The sequence below is a fragment of the Netta rufina genome (genome assembly GCF_964035555.1).
Source record: "Netta rufina genome assembly, chromosome: 35".
NCBI classification, from domain to species: Eukaryota; Metazoa; Chordata; class Aves; order Anseriformes; family Anatidae; genus Netta; species Netta rufina.
Window position 1 is genome coordinate 562,615 of NC_140159.1, and position 22,288 is coordinate 584,902.

General features: G+C 58.0%; 1 protein-coding gene across 1 annotated transcript in view; it reads left to right on the forward strand.

The window, feature by feature from the left end:
• Window positions 1–22,023, forward strand: part of LOC311220577 (olfactory receptor 14C36-like) — a gene marked incomplete at both ends in the record, with an annotated part of 41,902 nt that extends 19,879 nt beyond the window's left edge. The window contains one exon of the mRNA XM_084304138.1: window positions 21,861–22,023. Within this exon, the coding sequence (XP_084160264.1) occupies window positions 21,861–22,023 (163 nt within the window). The remainder of the gene's footprint in view (window positions 1–21,860) is intronic.
• Between the last annotated feature and the right edge of the window lie 265 nt (window positions 22,024–22,288).

Genomic DNA, 22,288 nt, shown 5'->3' on the forward strand with positions numbered 1-22,288 from the left:
CCTAGTCTCAAAGACAGATTCTGCATCCAGATAAATCACCATTGGAAATCGGGTAAAACAAGAGTTTCGCTTGAAAACTTCTGAGCAAGAAGCGTAAGCAGAGGTGCAGAATATCTTCAGAACTCTGCTGTGACACTGTGCCAAGCCGTGAGGTCACTACACCTCTCCGTGATGCTGCGAGGGCCATGAGGTCCCAGCGCTGCTCTGTGACACCATGAGGGCTGCAAGGCCACAACACGTCTCAGTGATGCAGTGCTGGGCCGTGAGGTCCTGACACCCCATTGTGACGCTGGGCCGGGCCACAGGCACTGCTCCGCACCGGTCCTGAAGGCAGCACTAGCTGCAGCTGCAGCGGTGGCGGTGGAAGCATGGTGCGAGTGTGGGGAGCCACGGCCCCTGCCTGCCTCCTCTTCCTCCTCCTGGTGGCCCTGTGTGCCCGGGGTGCCCAGGCTGTGCCATGGCGACCACCAGGAGCAGGTGGGTGGACAGGGCCGGGGCCAACACCAAACCCTGGGCGGCATGGTGCTGTGCGGCACGCATATTGATGGAGGGGCCGGGGCCGGGATAGCAGCAGGGCCAGGCGGGCACCGCGGGCAGGGGGCAGGCAGGAGGCAGAAGCTGCGCAGGGCGGCACGGTGGGGTTGTGGCTGCTGAGGGGTCTTTTCCTGCCGGGGGGACCGGGAGTGGCGCTGAGGCCGAGAAGCCTGGGTCTGAGCCCCTGTGGAACTGAGGCTGCTGGCCCCTCTTGGGAAATCTCCACCTGCATCTTTGTCCCATGACATTGCCTCAGCCCCCTCAGTCACTGCAGGGCGCTGGGGAAGCAGGAGAGCACAGCAAGCCATGGGAACTTCTCTCATCTCTGCTTGCTTTTAGATGATGACAAGGTTGGTTCTCCATACCCAGCTTCTCAGCTGGATCCTGGTTTGGAGCCTCAGGAGGATCCCCGAGGTCAGTTGTGAGTGGGCTTCCTTGAAGGAAGATGGCTACTGTGCTGTAATAGTTTATTGAGGGTCTTTCAAGTGGGTTTGTGCCTTGAGGGGGCTTGCACAAATGAGCCCTGAATATTTCTTCACTTGGAGAGATGCCACCCCTGCCCCTCTCCACAGAGAGGGGAGAACCCAGGCTTTTCTTCCTATTTGGGCCACATCATTGCCTGACCTCTTTTGCCAGTGCCTCCCAGTCACTGAGAAAGAGGCAGGCCCCAAGAGGCAATGGAAGCTCCCCTTCCCTGTGTCTGATCCCACTTGTGCCCACAGGCAGTATTGGTGAAGTGCCTCCGTGGAATCCTGCTACTGAGCCTGCCAGTATGGGTCCCACAGGTGCTAAGCTGTCAGTGTTCATTGCCTTGCTGTAATACACAATAAATGTTTGTTCATTGTCCTTTGTATTATAAAAACAAGGAGTTCTGTTTGACGAGCGGGAATTGCGAAAGCTCCCTGCTGAAGTAAGATGCTGTATAATACTTGGCTAGACACTATGAAAATTCCTTTGCTTAATGTAACAAAAAAGAGAACCCCCTCCCCTTCTCTCCTTCTGCATCTCAGTTGCCTCTTTTGTTCAAAGACACTGCTGCAAAGCTCATGTAACCATCTCCTGATAAGTCGCTAAACTAGTGTATCAACATCCTGCCTTCCTGTCTCACGCTGGGCCAACATGACCAAAAAAAAAAAAAGAAGTTGAACCACAACGCCGAGGAAGACTACGGCCTTCATCTTCACGACCACCAGAGGGACAGAGACGACCCCCTAGCAACAGTGCGTGCAATCGCAGAATATACCATGATGTGCTGCATAATCCCAGAATTACCATAAAAAAATATATAAAACCATAAAATATAAAAAGGGACCCTGGCGGGGGTGAGGTGCGCGCGGTTGGTGGAGCCGAGACTCCCCAGCCACCCAGCGCTGCTTTGCTTGCTGTTGCATACTCAATAAATTCCTTTCTATTATTAATGCAATGCTCCCTGAAAATTAATGAAGGGGGCAACTTATAACACTTGCTATTTGCTAATGGTTTGTTGAGCTAGCTCAGCAAGGGTTCAGCACAGGGTTCTGCACTGGGTCAGGGCATCACTCTGAGATGCAGTACACCGGAGGGAGGGGTCCCGTTTCCCAGGATCTGCTCAATGGGTTTCGGATGGCCTCATTCCCTCAAGAGCAAAGTTCCAAAATCCCTGGGAGCTGGGTGCGCTGGCAGGTGACCCCTCTCTAACCACAGCCACAGAGCTTTGTGAGCGTCTCTCTGCTGCACTGCTGCCACATGCTGTCACAGCCCAGGGCAGACAGCCATCCCCAGGGAGCCACTCCTGCCTTCCTCTGCAACACTTGCTGCCTACTGACACTCTGGGCTTTGGCTGCTGCCATGAGGTGCAAGAGCGGGTACCGGGGCAAGAACCTGCACGCGCATGCTGCTTCTGCTTGCTGACTGCGGATGGCCAAGAAACAGCCTTTACCTGGGGTAGCAGTTGCCTGTTTTGCCTCTGTTCCTTTGTCAGAGAGGGGCAGCGTGCGGCTGCTTCCCTGCCAAAGCACGTCCTTCAGCATAGTCTGACTGTCTGTCCCTTGAGAAAGAAAGCAGGACAGTGGGAATGTAAGTAACTGCTCCTCCTTGAACCATGTTCTGAGCACAATTACAAGCAAACGCCCATTGCTGCTGGCTGGATACCAATGTTTGCACGCAACAGCTCGGACCAGTAATGGTAATGCTGGGCTAGCAGCTGCCCCTGGGACCAGGCTGGACCCACAAGCAGCAGCAGGGGCGCTCGGCCATCTCTGGGGCTCAGCAGTGCCTGCTAGGTGTGAAACGGAGTGTCTCCGTTCTGACCCATCCCTTCCTGCTGTGCAGGTTACGGTGCGTCCACACACGGATTTAGAACCTCAGCTTCCCAAGACTTATGGCGCCCAGAGTGAAATATACCCACCAGGTGCTGCCTTCGCTAACTCCTTTCTGATTTCCTCTACGATGTGAGGGGACGCTGGGGAAGGTGTTATTCTTCCAGCTTTATCCTTTGCTCGTAGAGGACCTGAACAGAAAGGAGCAAGTTCACTTTGGCACCAGTGCAATTTGGAGAACCCGGGCATAGTCTGTGAAGTCAGTGAAATGACTCCCCAGCCCTGGGAGACCAGCTGCGCTTCAACGCGGGAAGCAGCCCAGGATCTGGCAAAGCCCTCCATGGGGACACTTCTGCAAGCAAAGACCCGTGAGAACTTTCTGTCCCATCGCCCTCTACATCAATAGCTCAGTAGGAGAGCATATCAGGCCTCGTGCCTTGACAGGGCACACACACGTGCCAGTCTGTACCCTCCCACCTGCAGAGATGCTTGGCTGACCTTTGGGCTTTGAGCTGGCAGCTCTCACAGGAAATCAAAAGCCACAACTTACCCATGCCATCTCCCAGAGCTACTGTCCTGGAACCCATCTGGGAACCTGCATCACCTTTGCCTTCGGTCCCATCTGTAAACACAAGAGGATAGAGCCCCTCCCGTGAACTGCATCAATATACTCCTTCTGACCAGAGTGACAGAGAATGCCGTTCAAAGAGGGGACTGCTCCACGGCACTCTTCTCTCCCTGCCACTCAAGAGCATCTTGCAAACAGTTGCTGGGTGCCTGCAGTGGCACCATGCTGCTACAAAACTAAGCATGCGTGGAGCTGCCCGGAGAAGGGCCCTCCCCGTGCCCACCCCAGATCTCAACTCAACCGCAAGGTGCCTGCTGGCTCTGCAGCACCTAGATGCTCCTTCCTTCCGCTGACTTACTTGGCGGATTGCCCTGAGGCCCGTGGACCACATCAAGCTGAGGTGTCCAGTAGCCAGGACCTGCGAGAACTGCTGCAATCAAACACAAAAGAGAAACTTTGGCCTCGCATGGTGTGATCTACCTCTTCCTTAGTGAGCTGCAGCGACTGGAGGGGGCTCACGCAATGAGGAGGGACCCAGGCACGAGCCAGAGCCAAAACTCACTGATTTGGCCGCCTCCAACACCGGAGAAGCACGCAGCAGGCAACCGTCACAAGCAGGAGGAGAACCAAGAATGCCGCAGCGCCTTCTATGCAGTAACTTCGGCAATGTTGGGGCTTTGCAGCGTTTGCACTGTTCTCCCCATCCACGCCTGGAAGAACAATTGTGGACATTGCTGTGTCCTGTGCACTCCTGGTAATCCCACAGGAGGTCTGACATTGCCCGGAAGTGTTCTTTTTCATTTGGGTTTGAGCAAGTGAAAATCCTCAGGCCGCAAATGCTTCCTGAGGTTCAGCAGAAGCTGGGGCATCTGTCAAAGTCATTGCAACTCGGTGCACATGGAGCCTGCCTTTTGACTCTCAGCTTTGTTTTCCCTCCACCCTTGGTTTTCCCTGCCATAACGCTGTGAGCCCAGTGTCTCATGTTTGCTCCCCCTGCTCTCTGGAGTTCGAAAAGTTCTTAGGTGCTTGCCCACCTTTGCTGCTCGAGGCACGCTCGGAGCCTGAGGGACAAAACTGAAGAAAAATCAGGAGCCCAGGAGAGCCGGTGAGGCAGTGCCCCATCTGCACTGGCTCAGGGCATCACTCTGGGCCACAGTTCACAGGAGGGGTCCCGTTTCCCAGCGTCTGCTCCATGGGCTTCACATGGCCTCTTTCCCCCAAGAGCAAAGTGCCAAAATCCCTGGGAATGGGATTGGGCCATGCCCCACAAGGAGCCCCTGCACCCCACAGGCTCCTGCTTGCTGCAGGCCCTCATCCAGCCCAGACCCCCGGCGCCCCTCCTCCTGGGGCCTCCGCTCGCGGGGCAGCTGCTCCCTGCTTCCTGGAACCTGACCAGGAGCGGGGGGCAGCCGCCACTCCCCTCAGGGGACACCGTGCTGCTCCCCAAAGATGAGGGGACCCAAACCCCAGTGCCAGCCCTCCCTCAGACCACTCTGGCTCCACCAACCTGTGTTGAGGTGGCACCCGATGGGGAGTCTGCAGCAGTGGCACAGCCACTGCTGGAAGTTTTCCTGGCAGTTTTCTTCCTATCACCAAAGATTTTAAGCTCCAATTCTTCTTCCCTTGAGGAGAGCTGAGCCGTGGGAGCGTTGGCATGGGGCACCCTGGCCCAAATCGGCCATCCGGGCAGTGTCAGGACCTGCCTGTGAGGAGGGCTGGCTGTGGGGAGGATCAGGATCAGGAAGGGCCCGGGCCTGTGTGTGGCTGTGGCACAGCCACTTTGAACAGGGGGGTTCTCGGCTGAGCGCTGGGCAGGGTCAGTGGCGCGCTCACAGCCCTCCTGTCTGCTCCTGCTGTGCTGCTCCCCAGCTCCCTTCCCCTGCGTTCCCTGCATGGCGGGCACAGTCTGGCTGACCCCCAGCACCGAGGACCCTCAGGGGTACTTCTCCAGCCAAGTCCTGCTGCGGGTCCCTGGGTATTGTGGGTCCCTAATGACCCGGGCTGCTGTGCTGTATGATCTGCTATTTATTGAAGCTGCAGCCTCAGTAAAGCGGGGGTCAGTAATTGCCCCAGGCTGCACCCCGGGGGGGCCTCCCCCAGCCCTTGAAGGAGGGTGGGGGGCCGTGGGGGTGGTGTCCGTGCCCACGAGGACTGGGGGGCGCTGGGCCGGTCGCACGCCTTCCGTTTGGCTTGTGCCGGGCGTGGGGGCCGCGGAGGCCGGGCTGGTGGCAGGCGGGCAGGTCTTCCAGGCACTGAGGGTGGCCGCTGGCGTCGGGCCTGGCTCTCAGGCCTAGCACGGTGCTCAGGCCTCCTGGACGGGCTCAAGGAGCGGCCACGGCTGTCGCTCTGGGCTGCCTGGGCTGCGGCGAGGCGCCTGCGGGGACAGGAATTGCTGAGGCCGTGCTGCGGCTGCGGTGCCAGGCGGGTGCGAGGCAGCGGGGTGCAGGCACGCGGCTGTACGTGAGCTGTGGGCACGCAGTGCTCTGTGCAGAATTTGGGGCGCCATGTGCCCTGGGCTGGGATTCTGCTCCCCTCCACAACATTCCCCGGCTCGTCTCCTCCCCAGCGCCTCACCGGCCATCCTCACCTGCCTGCTCTGCACGTGCTGTCCCAGGAAGAAGACCTGGCCCCCGCAGAGACAGGCTTGCAAAGCTGGGCTCAGCATGGCCAGGCCCCAAAAGCCACCGTCTGCCCTTCCCCAGAGCGCCTGGCAAGGACCAGCACTCAGCTCCCTGCCTGGCCCTGGCCCTGGCCCTGGCCCTGGCCCTGGCCCAACAAGGCGGCAGCCTCGGCTCACTGTTCGGTGAGGTGCTGCCCATCCACTCTTTGGGATGTGTAATTAAACACACAAGCCCTGTCTGTGCTGAAGACACGCACGCTGGCAGAGCTCAGGTGCGGCTGTGACACATTAGATGCCACTCTCCAAGGGAAAGAATTTGGGGGGGGAAGAGATGGAGAGGGAGTGCGGAAACAACAAGTCACTGATTTTTCTGCCTCCAACGCCGGATAAGCACACAGCAGGCAACCGTCACAAGCAGGAGGGGAACCAAGAATGCCTTCTATGCAGTAACTTTGGAAATGTGGGGGCTCTGCAGTGTTTGCATTGTTCTCCCCATCCACGCCTGGAAGAACAATTGTGGACATTGCTGTGTCCTGTGCACTACCGGGAGTTCAGGAGCACAGGAGAGCCAGTGAAGCAGTGCCCCATCTGCACTGGGTCAGGGCATCACTCTGGGCCGCAGTACACCGGAGGGAGGGGTCCTGTTTCCCAGGATCTGCTCAATGGGTTTCGGATGGCCTCATTCCCTCAAGAGCAAAGTTCCAAAATCCCTGGGAGCTGAGTGCGCTGGCAGGTGACCCCTGTCTAACCACAGCCACAGAGCTTTGTGAGCGTCTCTCTGCTGCACTGCTGCCACATGCTGTCACAGCCCAGGGCAGACAGCCATCCCCAGGGAGCCACTCCTGCCTTCCTCTGCAACACTTGCTGCCTACTGACACTCTGGGCTTTGGCTGCTGCCATGAGGTGCAAGAGCGGGTACCAGGGCAAGAACCTGCACGCGCATGCTGCTTCTGCTTGCTGACTGCGGATGGCCAAGAAACAGCCTTTACCTGGGGTGGCAGTTGCCTGTTTTGCCTCTGTTCCTTTGTCAGAGAGGGGCAGCGTGCGGCTGCTTCCTTGCCAAAGCACGTCCTTCGGCATAGTCTGACTGTCTGTCCCTTGAGAAAGAAAGCAGGACAGTGGGAATGTAAGTAACTGCTCCTCCTTGAACCATGTTCTGGGCACAATTACAAGCAAACGCCCATTGCTGCTGGCTGGATACCAATGTTTGCACGCAACAGCTCGGACCAGTAATGGTAATGCTGGGCTAGCAGCTGCCCCTGGGACCAGGCTGGACCCACAAGCAGCAGCAGGGGCGCTCGGCCATCTCTGGGGCTCAGCAGTGCCTGCTAGGTGTGAAACGGAGTGTCTCCGTTCTGACCCATCCCTTCCTGCTGTGCAGGTTACGGTGCGTCCACACACGGATTTAGAACCTCAGCTTCCCAAGACTTATGGCGCCCAGAGTGAAATATACCCACCAGGTGCTGCCTTCGCTAACTCCTTTCTGATTTCCTCTACGATGTGAGGGGACGCTGGGGAAGGTGTTATTCTTCCAGCTTTATCCTTTGCTCGTAGAGGACCTGAACAGAAAGGAGCAAGTTCACTTTGGCACCAGTGCAATTTGGAGAACCCGGGCATAGTCTGTGAAGTCAGTGAAATGACTCCCCAGCCCTGGGAGACCAGCTGCGCTTCAACGCGGGAAGCAGCCGAGGATCTGGCAAAGCCCTCCATGGGGACACTTCTGCAAGCAAAGACCCGTGAGAACTTTCTGTCCCATCGCCATCTACATCAATAGCTCAGTGGGAGAGCATATCAGGCCTCGTGCCTTGACAGGGCACACACACGTGCCAGTCTGTACCCTCCCACCTGCAGAGATGCTTGGCTGACCTTTGGGCTTTGAGCTGGCAGCTCTCACAGGAAATCAAAAGCCACAACTTACCCATGCCATCTCCCAGAGCTACTGTCCTGGAACCCATCTGGGAACCTGCATCACCTTTGCCTTCGGTCCCATCTGTAAACACAAGAGGATAGAGCCCCTCCCGTGAACTGCATCAATATACTCCTTCTGACCAGAGTGACAGAGAATGCCGTTCAAAGAGGGGACTGCTCCACGGCACTCTTCTCTCCCTGCCACTCAAGAGCATCTTGCAAACAGTTGCTGGGTGCCTGCAGTGGCACCATGCTGCTACAAAACTAAGCATGCGTGGAGCTGCCCGGAGAAGGGCCCTCCCCGTGCCCGCCCCAGATCTCAACTCAACCGCAAGGTGCCTGCTGGCTCTGCAGCACCTAGATGCTCCTTCCTTCCGCTGACTTACTTGGCGGATTGCCCTGAGGCCCGTGGACCACATCAAGCTGAGGTGTCCAGTAGCCAGGACCTGCGAGAACTGCTGCAATCAAACACAAAAGAGAAACTTTGGCCTCGCATGGTGTGATCTACCTCTTCCTTAGTGAGCTGCAGCGACTGGAGGGGGCTCACGCAATGAGGAGGGACCCAGGCACGAGCCAGAGCCAAAACTCACTGATTTGGCCGCCTCCAACACCGGAGAAGCACGCAGCAGGCAACTGTCACAAGCAGGAGGAGAACCAAGAATGCCGCAGCGCCTTCTATGCAGTAACTTCGGCAATGTTGGGGCTTTGCAGCGTTTGCACTGTTCTCCCCATCCACGCCTGGAAGAACAATTGTGGACATTGCTGTGTCCTGTGCACTCCTGGTAATCCCACAGGAGGTCTGACATTGCCCGGAAGTGTTCTTTTTCATTTGGGTAGCATCTTTGAGCAAGTGAAAATCCTCAGGCCGCAAATGCTTCCTGAGGTTCAGCAGAAGCTGGGGCATCTGTCAAAGTCATTGCAACTCGGTGCACATGGAGCCTGCCTTTTGACTCTCAGCTTTGTTTTCCCTCCACCCTTGGTTTTCCCTGCCATAACGCTGTGAGCCCAGTGTCTCATGTTTGCTCCCCCTGCTCTCTGGAGTTCGAAAAGTTCTTAGGTGCTTGCCCACCTTTGCTGCTCGAGGCACGCTCGGAGCCTGAGGGACAAAACTGAAGAAAAATCAGGAGCCCAGGAGAGCCGGTGAGGCAGTGCCCCATCTGCACTGGGTCAGGGCATCACTCTGGGCCACAGTCCACAGGAGGGGTCCCGTTTCCCAGCGTCTGCTCCATGGGCTTCACATGGCCTCTTTCCCCCAAGAGCAAAGTGCCAAAATCCCTGGGAATGGGATTGGGCCATGCCCCACAAGGAGCCCCTGCACCCCACAGGCTCCTGCTTGCTGCAGGCCCTCATCCAGCCCAGACCCCCGGCACCCCTCCTCCTGGGGCCTCCGCTCGCGGGGCAGCTGCTCCCTGCTTCCTGGAACCTGACCAGGAGCGGGGGGCAGCCGCCACTCCCCTCAGGGGACACCGTGCTGCTCCCCAAAGATGAGGGGACCCAAACCCCAGTGCCAGCCCTCCCTCAGACCACTCTGGCTCCACCAACCTGTGTTGAGGTGGCACCCGATGGGGAGTCTGCAGCAGTGGCACAGCCACTGCTGGAAGTTTTCCTGGCAGTTTTCTTCCTATCACCAAAGATTTTAAGCTCCAATTCTTTGTGGCCACCGTGCCCAAGATGGCTGCCATTCGCCACTTCACCCAGGTGACATTCTTGGATTACAAGCAACAGTCTAGAAGCGCACGTTTCCTACTCGGCTCCCTTAGGCCCTGGATCAAGAAGTTATCAGCAAGGTGCTTTAGGAATTTCCTGGCTCTGCTTGTGTCTGCGCCGTGTCATTCCCCGCTAACATCTGGCAACCCCAAGTCACCCGCACACTTAGGGACAGGGGCGGCTGATTAGGCAGACATTGCCTAATTCCTCATTGAACCATTCATCCCTGTAGTCACCCGGGATGGGAGGCTGATCTCTGACTCCCACAACACCATCCGCATTTTTGGTTTGTCCCTTAATCCTCACTCAGAGGCTCTCAACCGTGTCATTGCACCAGCCCCTTGCCTCGCCTGCGCTGCGTGTCCCTCCTGATGAGCCTAGAACCGTCCCTTGCAGCACTCCAGTCACAGCCCTCTGCCCAACCAGTTGTGCTTATGCCCATGATGATGTAGTTCTGGGGCTGAGCCAAAGCTTGCCAGCACGTCTGGCTGAAGGCTCACCTTTTCAGAAGCACGGCATTTACAACAAAGGGTTCTCATTCACGCATCCCGTCAAAATACATCAATCAATAAATAAATGGGGGGAGAGAGAGAAAAAAGGATTTGACAGGATCTTGGCATTAACGTACATTTGCTGGCCTTCTGCGCTATTCAGGGCTCCTCAGGCTCTCTCACGAGAACAGGCCTGCTCCCCACTTCTGCTCTCTAATGAATTCAGTGCTGCAAAACCAAACAGTACAGCAGAGTGCAGCGGAGCGTTTCAGACCAGACAAATTATTTCTTCCAAACTCTGTTAGCATTTTCCCTTTCTGGGATTTCCATCTCTAGTCTTAATAGCTGAGCCTGTCCTTAGGGTTAGGGTCTGAGACCATCCAAGTGTAGGGGCCCAGCACAAGGCGGACATGGGCCTGTGGGCATGGGTCCAGAGGAGGGCCACAGAGGTGGCCAGAGGCTGGAGCACCTCTGCAGGGAAGAGAGGCTGAGAGCGTCGGGGCTTTAGCCTGGAGAAGAGAAGGCTCTGCGGAGACCTTTTGGATTTCACAAGGCCATAATCCTTCTTTGTATAAAGCATAATATGTAAAGTATAACTCTAACCTTTTAAAAAATTTACTGCTGCTTTTTTATATGACAGAATTTGTCTGAACAGTGGAACCCTTGTGGAGCTATCATGGAATCGCTTAGGTTGAAGAAGATCTCTGTGATCACGAAGTCTAACTGTTACACCATGCACCCATTAATCCTTAACTAGGAGCCTTCTCTCCTTCGGCTTCCGGCCCCAGACAAATCCGAGGGAGGACGAAGCTGAGGCCTGTACATGGAAAGGACACAAGGTGAGGCTTGGGTGTCCCCGAGAAGACAGAGCTTCAACACCCCCAGAGGGGACTCCGGAGCATGAGCCGAGCTCTCAGCACTCTCTCCCACAGCCTACTGTCATGCTGCTCCACAAAGGAGCCCCACGGGAGGAGAGGGCCACCCTCAAGTGAGGTTTTGCAAATGGTGCTGGCAGCGCCTCGGGTCTCCCCTCTGGTTGCAGTCCCTCATGCCAGCACGTGGCAATCCCAGCCCTGACTGCAAAGAGCAGGGTACATCTCCGTGTGCCCCTGGAGGAGAGCTGAGCCGTGGGAGCGTTGGCATGGGGCACCCTGGCCCAAATCGGCCATCCGGGCAGTGTCAGGACCTGCCTGTGAGGAGGGCTGGCTGTGGGGAGGATCAGGATCAGGATCAGGAAGGGCCCGGGCCTGTGTGTGGCTGTGGCACAGCCACTTTGAACAGGGGGGTTCTCGGCTGAGCGCTGGGCAGGGTCAGTGGCGCGCTCACAGCCCTCCTGTCTGCTCCTGCTGTGCTGCTCCCCAGCTCCCTTCCCCTGCGTTCCCTGCATGGCGGGCACAGTCTGGCTGACCCCCAGCACCGAGGACCCTCAGGGGTACTTCTCCAGCCAAGTCCTGCTGCGGGTCCCTGGGTATTGTGGGTCCCTAATGACCCGGGCTGCTGTGCTGTATGATCTGCTATTTATTGAAGCTGCAGCCTCAATAAAGCGGGGGTCAGTAATTGCCCCAGGCTGCACCCCGGGGGGGCCTCCCCCAGCCCTTGAAGGAGGGTGGGGGGCCGTGGGGGTGGTGTCCGTGCCCACGAGGACTGGGGGGCGCTGGGCCGGTCGCACGCCTTCCGTTTGGCTTGTGCCGGGCGTGGGGGCCGCGGAGGCCGGGCTGGTGGCAGGCGGGCAGGTCTTCCAGGCACTGAGGGTGGCCGCTGGCGTCGGGCCTGGCTCTCAGGCCTAGCACGGTGCTCAGGCCTCCTGGACGGGCTCAAGGAGCGGCCACGGCTGTCGCTCTGGGCTGCCTGGGCTGCGGCGAGGCGCCTGCGGGGACAGGAATTGCTGAGGCCGTGCTGCGGCTGCGGTGCCAGGCGGGTGCGAGGCAGCGGGGTGCAGGCACGCGGCTGTATGTGAGCTGTGGGCACGCAGTGCTCTGTGCAGAATTTGGGGCGCCATGTGCCCTGGGCTGGGATTCTGCTCCCCTCCACAACATTCCCCGGCTCGTCTCCTCCCCAGCGCCTCACCGGCCATCCTCACCTGCCTGCTCTGCACGTGCTGTCCCAGGAAGAAGACCTGGCCCCCGCAGAGACAGGCTTGCAAAGCTGGGCTCAGCATGGCCAGGCCCCAAAAGCCACCGTCTGCCCTTCCCCAGAGCGCCTGGCAAGGACCAGCACTCAGCTCCCTGCCTGGCCCTGGCCCTGGCCCTGGCCCTGGCCCTGGCCCAACAAGGCGGCAGCCTCGGCTCACTGTTCGGTGAGGTGCTGCCCATCCACTCTTTGGGATGTGTAATTAAACACACAAGCCCTGTCTGTGCTGAAGACACGCACGCTGGCAGAGCTCAGGTGCGGCTGTGACACATTAGATGCCACTCTCCAAGGGAAAGAATTTGGGGGGGGAAGAGATGGAGAGGGAGTGCGGAAACAAGTCACTGATTTTTCTGCCTCCAACGCCGGATAAGCACACAGCAGGCAACCGTCACAAGCAGGAGGGGAACCAAGAATGCCGCAGCGCCTTCTATGCAGTAACTTTGGAAATGTGGGGGCTCTGCAGTGTTTGCATTGTTCTCCCCATCCACGCCTGGAAGAACACTTGTGGACATTGCCGTGTCCTGTGCACTACCGGGAATTCAGGAGCACAGGAGAGCCAGTGAAGCAGTGCCCCATCTGCACTGGGTCAGGGCATCACTCTGGGCCGCAGTACACCGGAGGGAGGGGTCCTGTTTCCCAGGATCTGCTCAATGGGTTTCGGATGGCCTCATTCCCTCAAGAGCAAAGTTCCAAAATCCCTGGGAGCTGAGTGCGCTGGCAGGTGACCCCTGTCTAACCACAGCCACAGAGCTTTGTGAGCGTCTCTCTGCTGCACTGCTGCCACATGCTGTCACAGCCCAGGGCAGACAGCCATCCCCAGGGAGCCACTCCTGCCTTCCTCTGCAACACTTGCTGCCTACTGACACTCTGGGCTTTGGCTGCTGCCATGAGGTGCAAGAGCGGGTACCAGGGCAAGAACCTGCACGCGCATGCTGCTTCTGCTTGCTGACTGCGGATGGCCAAGAAACAGCCTTTACCTGGGGTGGCAGTTGCCTGTTTTGCCTCTGTTCCTTTGTCAGAGAGGGGCAGCGTGCGGCTGCTTCCTTGCCAAAGCACGTCCTTCGGCATAGTCTGACTGTCTGTCCCTTGAGAAAGAAAGCAGGACAGTGGGAATGTAAGTAACTGCTCCTCCTTGAACCATGTTCTGGGCACAATTACAAGCAAACGCCCATTGCTGCTGGCTGGATACCAATGTTTGCACGCAACAGCTCGGACCAGTAATGGTAATGCTGGGCTAGCAGCTGCCCCTGGGACCAGGCTGGACCCACAAGCAGCAGCAGGGGCGCTCGGCCATCTCTGGGGCTCAGCAGTGCCTGCTAGGTGTGAAACGGAGTGTCTCCGTTCTGACCCATCCCTTCCTGCTGTGCAGGTTACGGTGCGTCCACACACGGATTTAGAACCTCAGCTTCCCAAGACTTATGGCGCCCAGAGTGAAATATACCCACCAGGTGCTGCCTTCGCTAACTCCTTTCTGATTTCCTCTACGATGTGAGGGGACGCTGGGGAAGGTGTTATTCTTCCAGCTTTATCCTTTGCTCGTAGAGGACCTGAACAGAAAGGAGCAAGTTCACTTTGGCACCAGTGCAATTTGGAGAACCCGGGCATAGTCTGTGAAGTCAGTGAAATGACTCCCCAGCCCTGGGAGACCAGCTGCGCTTCAACGCGGGAAGCAGCCGAGGATCTGGCAAAGCCCTCCATGGGGACACTTCTGCAAGCAAAGACCCGTGAGAACTTTCTGTCCCATCGCCATCTACATCAATAGCTCAGTAGGAGAGCATATCAGGCCTCGTGCCTTGACAGGGCACACACACGTGCCAGTCTGTACCCTCCCACCTGCAGAGATGCTTGGCTGACCTTTGGGCTTTGAGCTGGCAGCTCTCAAAGGAAATCAAAAGCCACAACTTACCCATGCCATCTCCCAGAGCTACTGTCCTGGAACCCATCTGGGAACCTGCATCACCTTTGCCTTCGGTCCCATCTGTAAACACAAGAGGATAGAGCCCCTCCCGTGAACTGCATCAATATACTCCTTCTGACCAGAGTGACAGAGAATGCCGTTCAAAGAGGGGACTGCTCCACGGCACTCTTCTCTCCCTGCCACTCAAGAGCATCTTGCAAACAGTTGCTGGGTGCCTGCAGTGGCACCATGCTGCTACAAAACTAAGCATGCGTGGAGCTGCCCGGAGAAGGGCCCTCCCCGTGCCCACCCCAGATCTCAACTCAACCGCAAGGTGCCTGCTGGCTCTGCAGCACCTAGATGCTCCTTCCTTCCGCTGACTTACTTGGCGGATTGCCCTGAGGCCCGTGGACCACATCAAGCTGAGGTGTCCAGTAGCCAGGACCTGCGAGAACTGCTGCAATCAAACACAAAAGAGAAACTTTGGCCTCGCATGGTGTGATCTACCTCTTCCTTAGTGAGCTGCAGCGACTGGAGGGGGCTCACGCAATGAGGAGGGACCCAGGCACGAGCCAGAGCCAAAACTCACTGATTTGGCCGCCTCCAACACCGGAGAAGCACGCAGCAGGCAACTGTCACAAGCAGGAGGAGAACCAAGAATGCCGCAGCGCCTTCTATGCAGTAACTTCGGCAATGTTGGGGCTTTGCAGCGTTTGCACTGTTCTCCCCATCCACGCCTGGAAGAACAATTGTGGACATTGCTGTGTCCTGTGCACTCCTGGTAATCCCACAGGAGGTCTGACATTGCCCGGAAGTGTTCTTTTTCATTTGGGTAGCATCTTTGAGCAAGTGAAAATCCTCAGGCCGCAAATGCTTCCTGAGGTTCAGCAGAAGCTGGGGCATCTGTCAAAGTCATTGCAACTCGGTGCACATGGAGCCTGCCTTTTGACTCTCAGCTTTGTTTTCCCTCCATCCTTTGTTTTCCCTGCCATAACGATGTGAGCCCAGTGTCTCATGTTTGCTCCCCCTGCTCTCTGGAGTTCGAAAAGTTCTTAGGTGCTTGCCCACCTTTGCTGCTCGAGGCACGCTCGGAGCCTGAGGGACAAAACTGAAGAAAAATCAGGAGCCCAGGAGAGCCGGTGAGGCAGTGCCCCATCTGCACTGGCTCAGGGCATCACTCTGGGCCACAGTTCACAGGAGGGGTCCCGTTTCCCAGCGTCTGCTCCATGGGCTTCACATGGCCTCTTTCCCCCAAGAGCAAAGTGCCAAAATCCCTGGGAATGGGATTGGGCCATGCCCCACAAGGAGCCCCTGCACCCCACAGGCTCCTGCTTGCTGCAGGCCCTCATCCAGCCCAGACCCCCGGCGCCCCTCCTCCTGGGGCCTCCGCTCGCGGGGCAGCTGCTCCCTGCTTCCTGGAACCTGACCAGGAGCGGGGGGCAGCCGCCACTCCCCTCAGGGGACACCGTGCTGCTCCCCAAAGATGAGGGGACCCAAACCCCAGTGCCAGCCCTCCCTCAGACCAATCTGGCTCCACCAACCTGTGTTGAGGTGGCACCCGATGGGGAGTCTGCAGCAGTGGCACAGCCACTGCTGGAAGTTTTCCTGGCAGTTTTCTTCCTATCACCAAAGATTTTAAGCTCCAATTCTTCTTCCCTTGAGGAGAGCTGAGCCGTGGGAGCGTTGGCATGGGGCACCCTGGCCCAAATCGGCCATCCGGGCAGTGTCAGGACCTGCCTGTGAGGAGGGCTGGCTGTGGGGAGGATCAGGATCAGGAAGGGCCCGGGCCTGTGTGTGGCTGTGGCACAGCCACTTTGAACAGGGGGGTTCTCGGCTGAGCGCTGTGCAGGGTCAGTGGCGCGCTCACAGCCCTCCTGTCTGCTCCTGCTGTGCTGCTCCCCAGCTCCCTTCCCCTGCGTTCCCTGCATGGCGGGCACAGTCTGGCTGACCCCCAGCACCGAGGACCCTCAGGGGTACTTCTCCATCCAAGTCCTGCTGCGGGTCCCTGGGTATTGTGGGTCCCTAATGACCCGGGCTGCTGTGCTGTATGATCTGCTATTTATTGAAGCTGCAGCCTCAATAAAGCGGGGGTCAGTAATTGCCCCAGGCTGCACCCCGGGGGGGCCTCCCCCAGCCCTTGAAGGAGGGTGGGGGGCCGTGGGGGTGGTGTCCGTGCCCACGAGGACTGGGGGGCGCTGGGCCGGTCGCACGCCTTCCGTTTGGCTTGTGCCGGGCGTGGGGGCCGCGGAGGCCGGGCTGGTGGCAGGCGGGCAGGTCTTCCAGGCACTGAGGGTGGCCGCTGGCGTCGGGCCTGGCTCTCAGGCCTAGCACGGTGCTCAGGCCTCCTGGACGGGCTCAAGGAGCGGCCACGGCTGTCGCTCTGGGCTGCCTGGGCTGCGGCGAGGCGCCTGCGGGGACAGGAATTGCTGAGGCCGTGCTGCGGCTGCGGTGCCAGGCGGGTGCGAGGCAGCGGGGTGCAGGCACGCGGCTGTACGTGAGCTGTGGGCACGCAGTGCTCTGTGCAGAATTTGGGGCGCCATGTGCCCTGGGCTGGGATTCTGCTCCCCTCCACAACATTCCCCGGCTCGTCTCCTCCCCAGCGCCTCACCGGCCATCCTCACCTGCCTGCTCTGCACGTGCTGTCCCAGGAAGAAGACCTGGCCCCCGCAGAGACAGGCTTGCAAAGCTGGGCTCAGCATGGCCAGGCCCCAAAAGCCACCGTCTGCCCTTCCCCAGAGCGCCTGGCAAGGACCAGCACTCAGCTCCCTGCCTGGCCCTGGCCCTGGCCCTGGCCCTGGCCCTGGCCCAACAAGGCGGCAGCCTCGGCTCACTGTTCGGTGAGGTGCTGCCCATCCACTCTTTGGGATGTGTAATTAAACACACAAGCCCTGTCTGTGCTGAAGACACGCACGCTGGCAGAGCTCAGGTGCGGCTGTGACACATTAGATGCCACTCTCCAAGGGAAAGAATTTGGGGGGGGAAGAGATGGAGAGGGAGTGCGGAAACAACAAGTCACTGATTTTTCTGCCTCCAACGCCGGATAAGCACACAGCAGGCAACCGTCACAAGCAGGAGGGGAACCAAGAATGCCGCAGCGCCTTCTATGCAGTAACTTTGGAAATGTGGGGGCTCTGCAGTGTTTGCATTGTTCTCCCCATCCACGCCTGGAAGAACACTTGTGGACATTGCCGTGTCCTGTGCACTACCGGGAATTCAGGAGCACAGGAGAGCCAGTGAAGCAGTGCCCCATCTGCACTGGGTCAGGGCATCACTCTGGGCCGCAGTACACCGGAGGGAGGGGTCCTGTTTCCCAGGATCTGCTCAATGGGTTTCGGATGGCCTCATTCCCTCAAGAGCAAAGTTCCAAAATCCCTGGGAGCTGAGTGCGCTGGCAGGTGACCCCTGTCTAACCACAGCCACAGAGCTTTGTGAGCGTCTCTCTGCTGCACTGCTGCCACATGCTGTCACAGCCCAGGGCAGACAGCCATCCCCAGGGAGCCACTCCTGCCTTCCTCTGCAACACTTGCTGCCTACTGACACTCTGGGCTTTGGCTGCTGCCATGAGGTGCAAGAGCGGGTACCAGGGCAAGAACCTGCACGCGCATGCTGCTTCTGCTTGCTGACTGCGGATGGCCAAGAAACAGCCTTTACCTGGGGTGGCAGTTGCCTGTTTTGCCTCTGTTCCTTTGTCAGAGAGGGGCAGCGTGCGGCTGCTTCCTTGCCAAAGCACGTCCTTCGGCATAGTCTGACTGTCTGTCCCTTGAGAAAGAAAGCAGGACAGTGGGAATGTAAGTAACTGCTCCTCCTTGAACCATGTTCTGGGCACAATTACAAGCAAACGCCCATTGCTGCTGGCTGGATACCAATGTTTGCACGCAACAGCTCGGACCAGTAATGGTAATGCTGGGCTAGCAGCTGCCCCTGGGACCAGGCTGGACCCACAAGCAGCAGCAGGGGCGCTTGGCCATCTCTGGGGCTCAGCAGTGCCTGCTAGGTGTGAAACGGAGTGTCTCCGTTCTGACCCATCCCTTCCTGCTGTGCAGGTTACGGTTCGTCCACACACGGATTTAGAACCTCAGCTTCCCAAGACTTATGGCGCCCAGAGTGAAATATACCCACCAGGTGCTGCCTTCGCTAACTCCTTTCTGATTTCCTCTACGATGTGAGGGGACGCTGGGGAAGGTGTTATTCTTCCAGCTTTATCCTTTGCTCGTAGAGGACCTGAACAGAAAGGAGCAAGTTCACTTTGGCACCAGTGCAATTTGGAGAACCCGGGCATAGTCTGTGAAGTCAGTGAAATGACTCCCCAGCCCTGGGAGACCAGCTGCGCTTCAACGCGGGAAGCAGCCGAGGATCTGGCAAAGCCCTCCATGGGGACACTTCTGCAAGCAAAGACCCGTGAGAACTTTCTGTCTCAGTTTCCAGCACTGGGGGATACAAAAGATTTGATATATTCCTATAACCTGTTCATTGATGTTAACTAAACTGCTGTCTTTTCTGAGAGAACTTGTTCCTTTCACATTGGACCACAAGGAACCAGCACTCCTTGGTTTACAGTAGGTCCCTGACATGGATTCTTGATGAGGAAATGCCAAGGAAATTCAAGTCTCTTGTAATCGATGAAGTCATTCTTCTTGAGATGTCCATATGCTGCTTGAACAAGACTTGGACCACTTTTTCAGCACATCTGTAAGCCTCACCACAATGTCACCACCATCAGCTTCTCCTGTGGTGCTCTGATGAGTCTTAGGTCCTTAATAAGCTGCGTGTGTCTTTTACAGCACCACCAGACCTACGAGCTCCTTGCCACATCTCAGGAGTTACTCCATAAGTGTCCCCATCCTGTGACAGCACTAGCGGCTCCAGGTCCCCCTGCCTCTTCCTGGCTGAGGGCGTTGGCACACGTTTGGGCAGCTGCACCTCAGCTGTGCCACCAGGGCCAAGCACGGACCTGTAATGGGACACCCTTTTACCAAGAGCCCAGGACCCTCTGTGAGCAATGGCTTTTCTGCAAGGAACTGTGTGCCCAGGGCAGGTTTAATGCCCTCAGTGTTTGGTGCCTTCTCACTTGGACAAATGGCCCTCTCCCTAGCGCCCTGCAATTGATGCTCAGACAGGCGGGGCTGTCCCACTTGTGCCCCATTAGAAGGGCCAGACACATGCACAAGGATGGGACCAGCCCTAGCACCTCCAATGCCAACAAGGTTGGTTTGTTTTTGGTGTGTGAGTGAGCGTTGACTGCCCCCCTCCCTACCTGCTGACCCAGGGGGAGCTCAGGGAAGGGGCTGGCCCGCAGGCACCCACTGTCTCTGCACCGAGCAGAGGCAAGAGGGGTCTCTGCTGCTGGGGGTCTGAGGGCTGCAGGAAGGGAGCTGCCAGCCTCAGGGCCACTGATGAGAGCTGAGAGAGAGCAGCACTGGCCCAGCTGAACCCCTGCCCTGCACCACGGGATCCCTGCCTGCCCTGCCCGTGTCCTGCCTGACACTGGGGCAGGACCAGGGGTTCCCAGGGGGGAACACTGACGCCTTCCATAGATCACATAGATCACTGGCAGGGCAACTCCTGCTGCAGGACTCAGTCTGTCCAGTGTGCATAGGGGCCGAGAGGGACTGTGTCTGTCTGCTTCCAAGTAGGTGCCCCAGGAGCGACTCTGCTGCCTTCAGGAGCCATCAGCCCTGCAGCCCCAGGGACATCTTGTGGGATGCAAGAGGGGCAGAGCAAGTGACACCTTGGGCTGAGCCTCTGCTGCTGAGCTGGGCTGGGCTCCTGGGACACAGGGAGCTTATGGCAAGTGAGCAGAGCTGCAGAGACAAGGGGAGAGGAGAAAACAGAGAGAGAGGTTGGAGGCAGCATAGGGTGGGAGGACAACTGCGAGCTCACTGCAAGAGGAATCTTCACCAGCCTTCACCCAGCAAGTCTCTGGCTGCGGGATGGTGTAGGTGAGTGCCTGGTAGAGCTGGCATGTCCCACAGCCTAGAGCACCCATCAGGACTCTCCCAGTTTCTCTGGTGTGGAGGAGGATGTGCTCCAGAGCAGAGTTTTCCCACAGTAGGGTGAGCATCCAGGGCATGTATGTGAGCATGGGCAGGGAGGAGAGGTGGGGACAGGGAGACAGCCACCTGCAGGGTCAGCCTTAGGTAGCAGACAGGGGGTGAGAGGGCTGCTACCACAAACACCATGGCAAGGAGATTCAGACGCGTCCCTGCCCCTGCCCCTGCAGTGCAGAGGCCTTTGGTGGCACAAGTCCTTGTTGTCTCCTGGCCAGCAGAGCCTCTGTCACCAAGGCCATGGGCTCCTGGCTTGAGTCAGCTCCTTGGCAGCTGGAGCCCGAGGAGGAGAAGCTCCCGAGTGCAACCTGTCTGCCCTGTCGCCAGCCAGCGGGAGTGCTGGGGAGCTCTCCCATCCCCTTACTGCCCACGCTGCCCTTGCTTTGCCCCTCACGCCCTGCAGCAGCTCCCACACAGCAGTGCAGGTCCTGCTGTGCAGCTTTGTCCAGCCCCGGTCCCTCGGAGCACCTCAGTGCGTGGGACCTGACAGCATGGTGCGTGGGGCTGGGCAGCGAGCTGGCTCTCTGCAGGCAACCTCTTAGAGCACACCCAGGAGCTTCTTCTGCTGGAAGGTGCTGAGCAGCCCTTCTGCATTGCAAGTCGGTGACATGAGAGGTAAATGTTGAATTTTGGAATATCTCAGCAGCTTTCCAAGGGGGCAGCCAGAGTAGAGCAGGGCTGAGTCCTTCAGGAGAAGAGACCCTGCTCCTCACGGTGCCCTGAGCCAGCATGAAGCAGAGCTCCAGCCACGGAGGTGCATGAGGGTGCTGAAAGGAAGGTGAGTGGCCATGTGCTTTGGGTGATGCTGTGGGACTGGAGGGCAAGGAGTGGAAAGAGATTGGATCGGAGCAGTCCTAACTTATGAGTGGGCTTATTCCTTTGGCAGCACCCCATGAGCAAAGGGATCAGATGCCCAACAGCAGCTCCATCACTGAATTCCTCCTGCTGGCATTCGCAGACACGCGGGAGCTGCAGCTCCTGCACTTCGTGCTCTTCCTGGGCATCTACCTGGCTGCCCTCCTGGGCAACGGCCTCATCCTCACCGCCGTAGCCTGCGACCACTGCCTCCACACCCCCATGTACTTCTTCCTCCTCAACCTCGCCCTCCTTGACCTGGGATCCATCTCCACCACTCTTCCCAAATCCATGGCCAATTCCCTGTGGGACGCCAGGGCCATTGCCTATGCAGGATGTGCAGCCCAGGTTTTTCTGTTTCTATTCTTGATGACAGCAGAGTATTCTGTCCTCACCATCATGGCCTACGACCGCTACATGGCCATTTGCCAGCCCCTGCACTACGGGACCCTCCTGGGCAGCAGGGCCTGTGCCACCATGGCAGCAGCTGCCTGGGGCAGTGGTTTCCTCTATGCTTTCCTGCACACTGCCAACACATTTTCTCTTCCTCTTTGCAAAGGCAATGCTGTGCGCCAGTTCTTCTGTGAAATCCCCCAGATCCTCAAGCTCTCCTGCTCTGGCTCATACCTCAGGGAAGCTGGGCTTCTTGTGGTTTGTCTTTGTTTAGTATTTGGTTGTTTTGTTTTCATCCTGGTGTCCTATGTGCAGATCTTCAGGGCTGTGCTGAGGATCCCCTCTCAGCAGGGGCGGCACAAAGCCTTTTCCATGTGCCTCCCTCACCTGGCCGTGGTCTCCCTGTTTGTCAGCACTGGCATGTTTTCTTACCTGAAGCCCCCCTCCATCTCCTCCCCATCCCTGGACCTGGTGATGGCAGTTCTGTATTCAGTGGTGCCTCCAGCACTGAACCCCCTCATCTACAGCATGAGGAACCAGGAGATTAAGGACGCCCTCAGGAAACTCATGAAATAAAGATTTTCAGAAGGAATGAACTTCCCACCTCTGTGTTAGACTGTGTGTTGGCTCTGTCTCAGCTGGAGTCACCTTTTCCCTGCAGCAGCCCACACAGTGCTGTGCTCTGCACTCATAGCTGGAACAGCACTGATAATCACTCAAGTGTTGTGTCTGTTGCTGCATAGTGCTGGCACAGCATCAGGACTCCTTGCAAGCCCCCAAGAGCCAGCAGGCTGGGGGTGGGCAAGTGATGGGGAGGGGACATTGCCAGGGCAGCTGACCT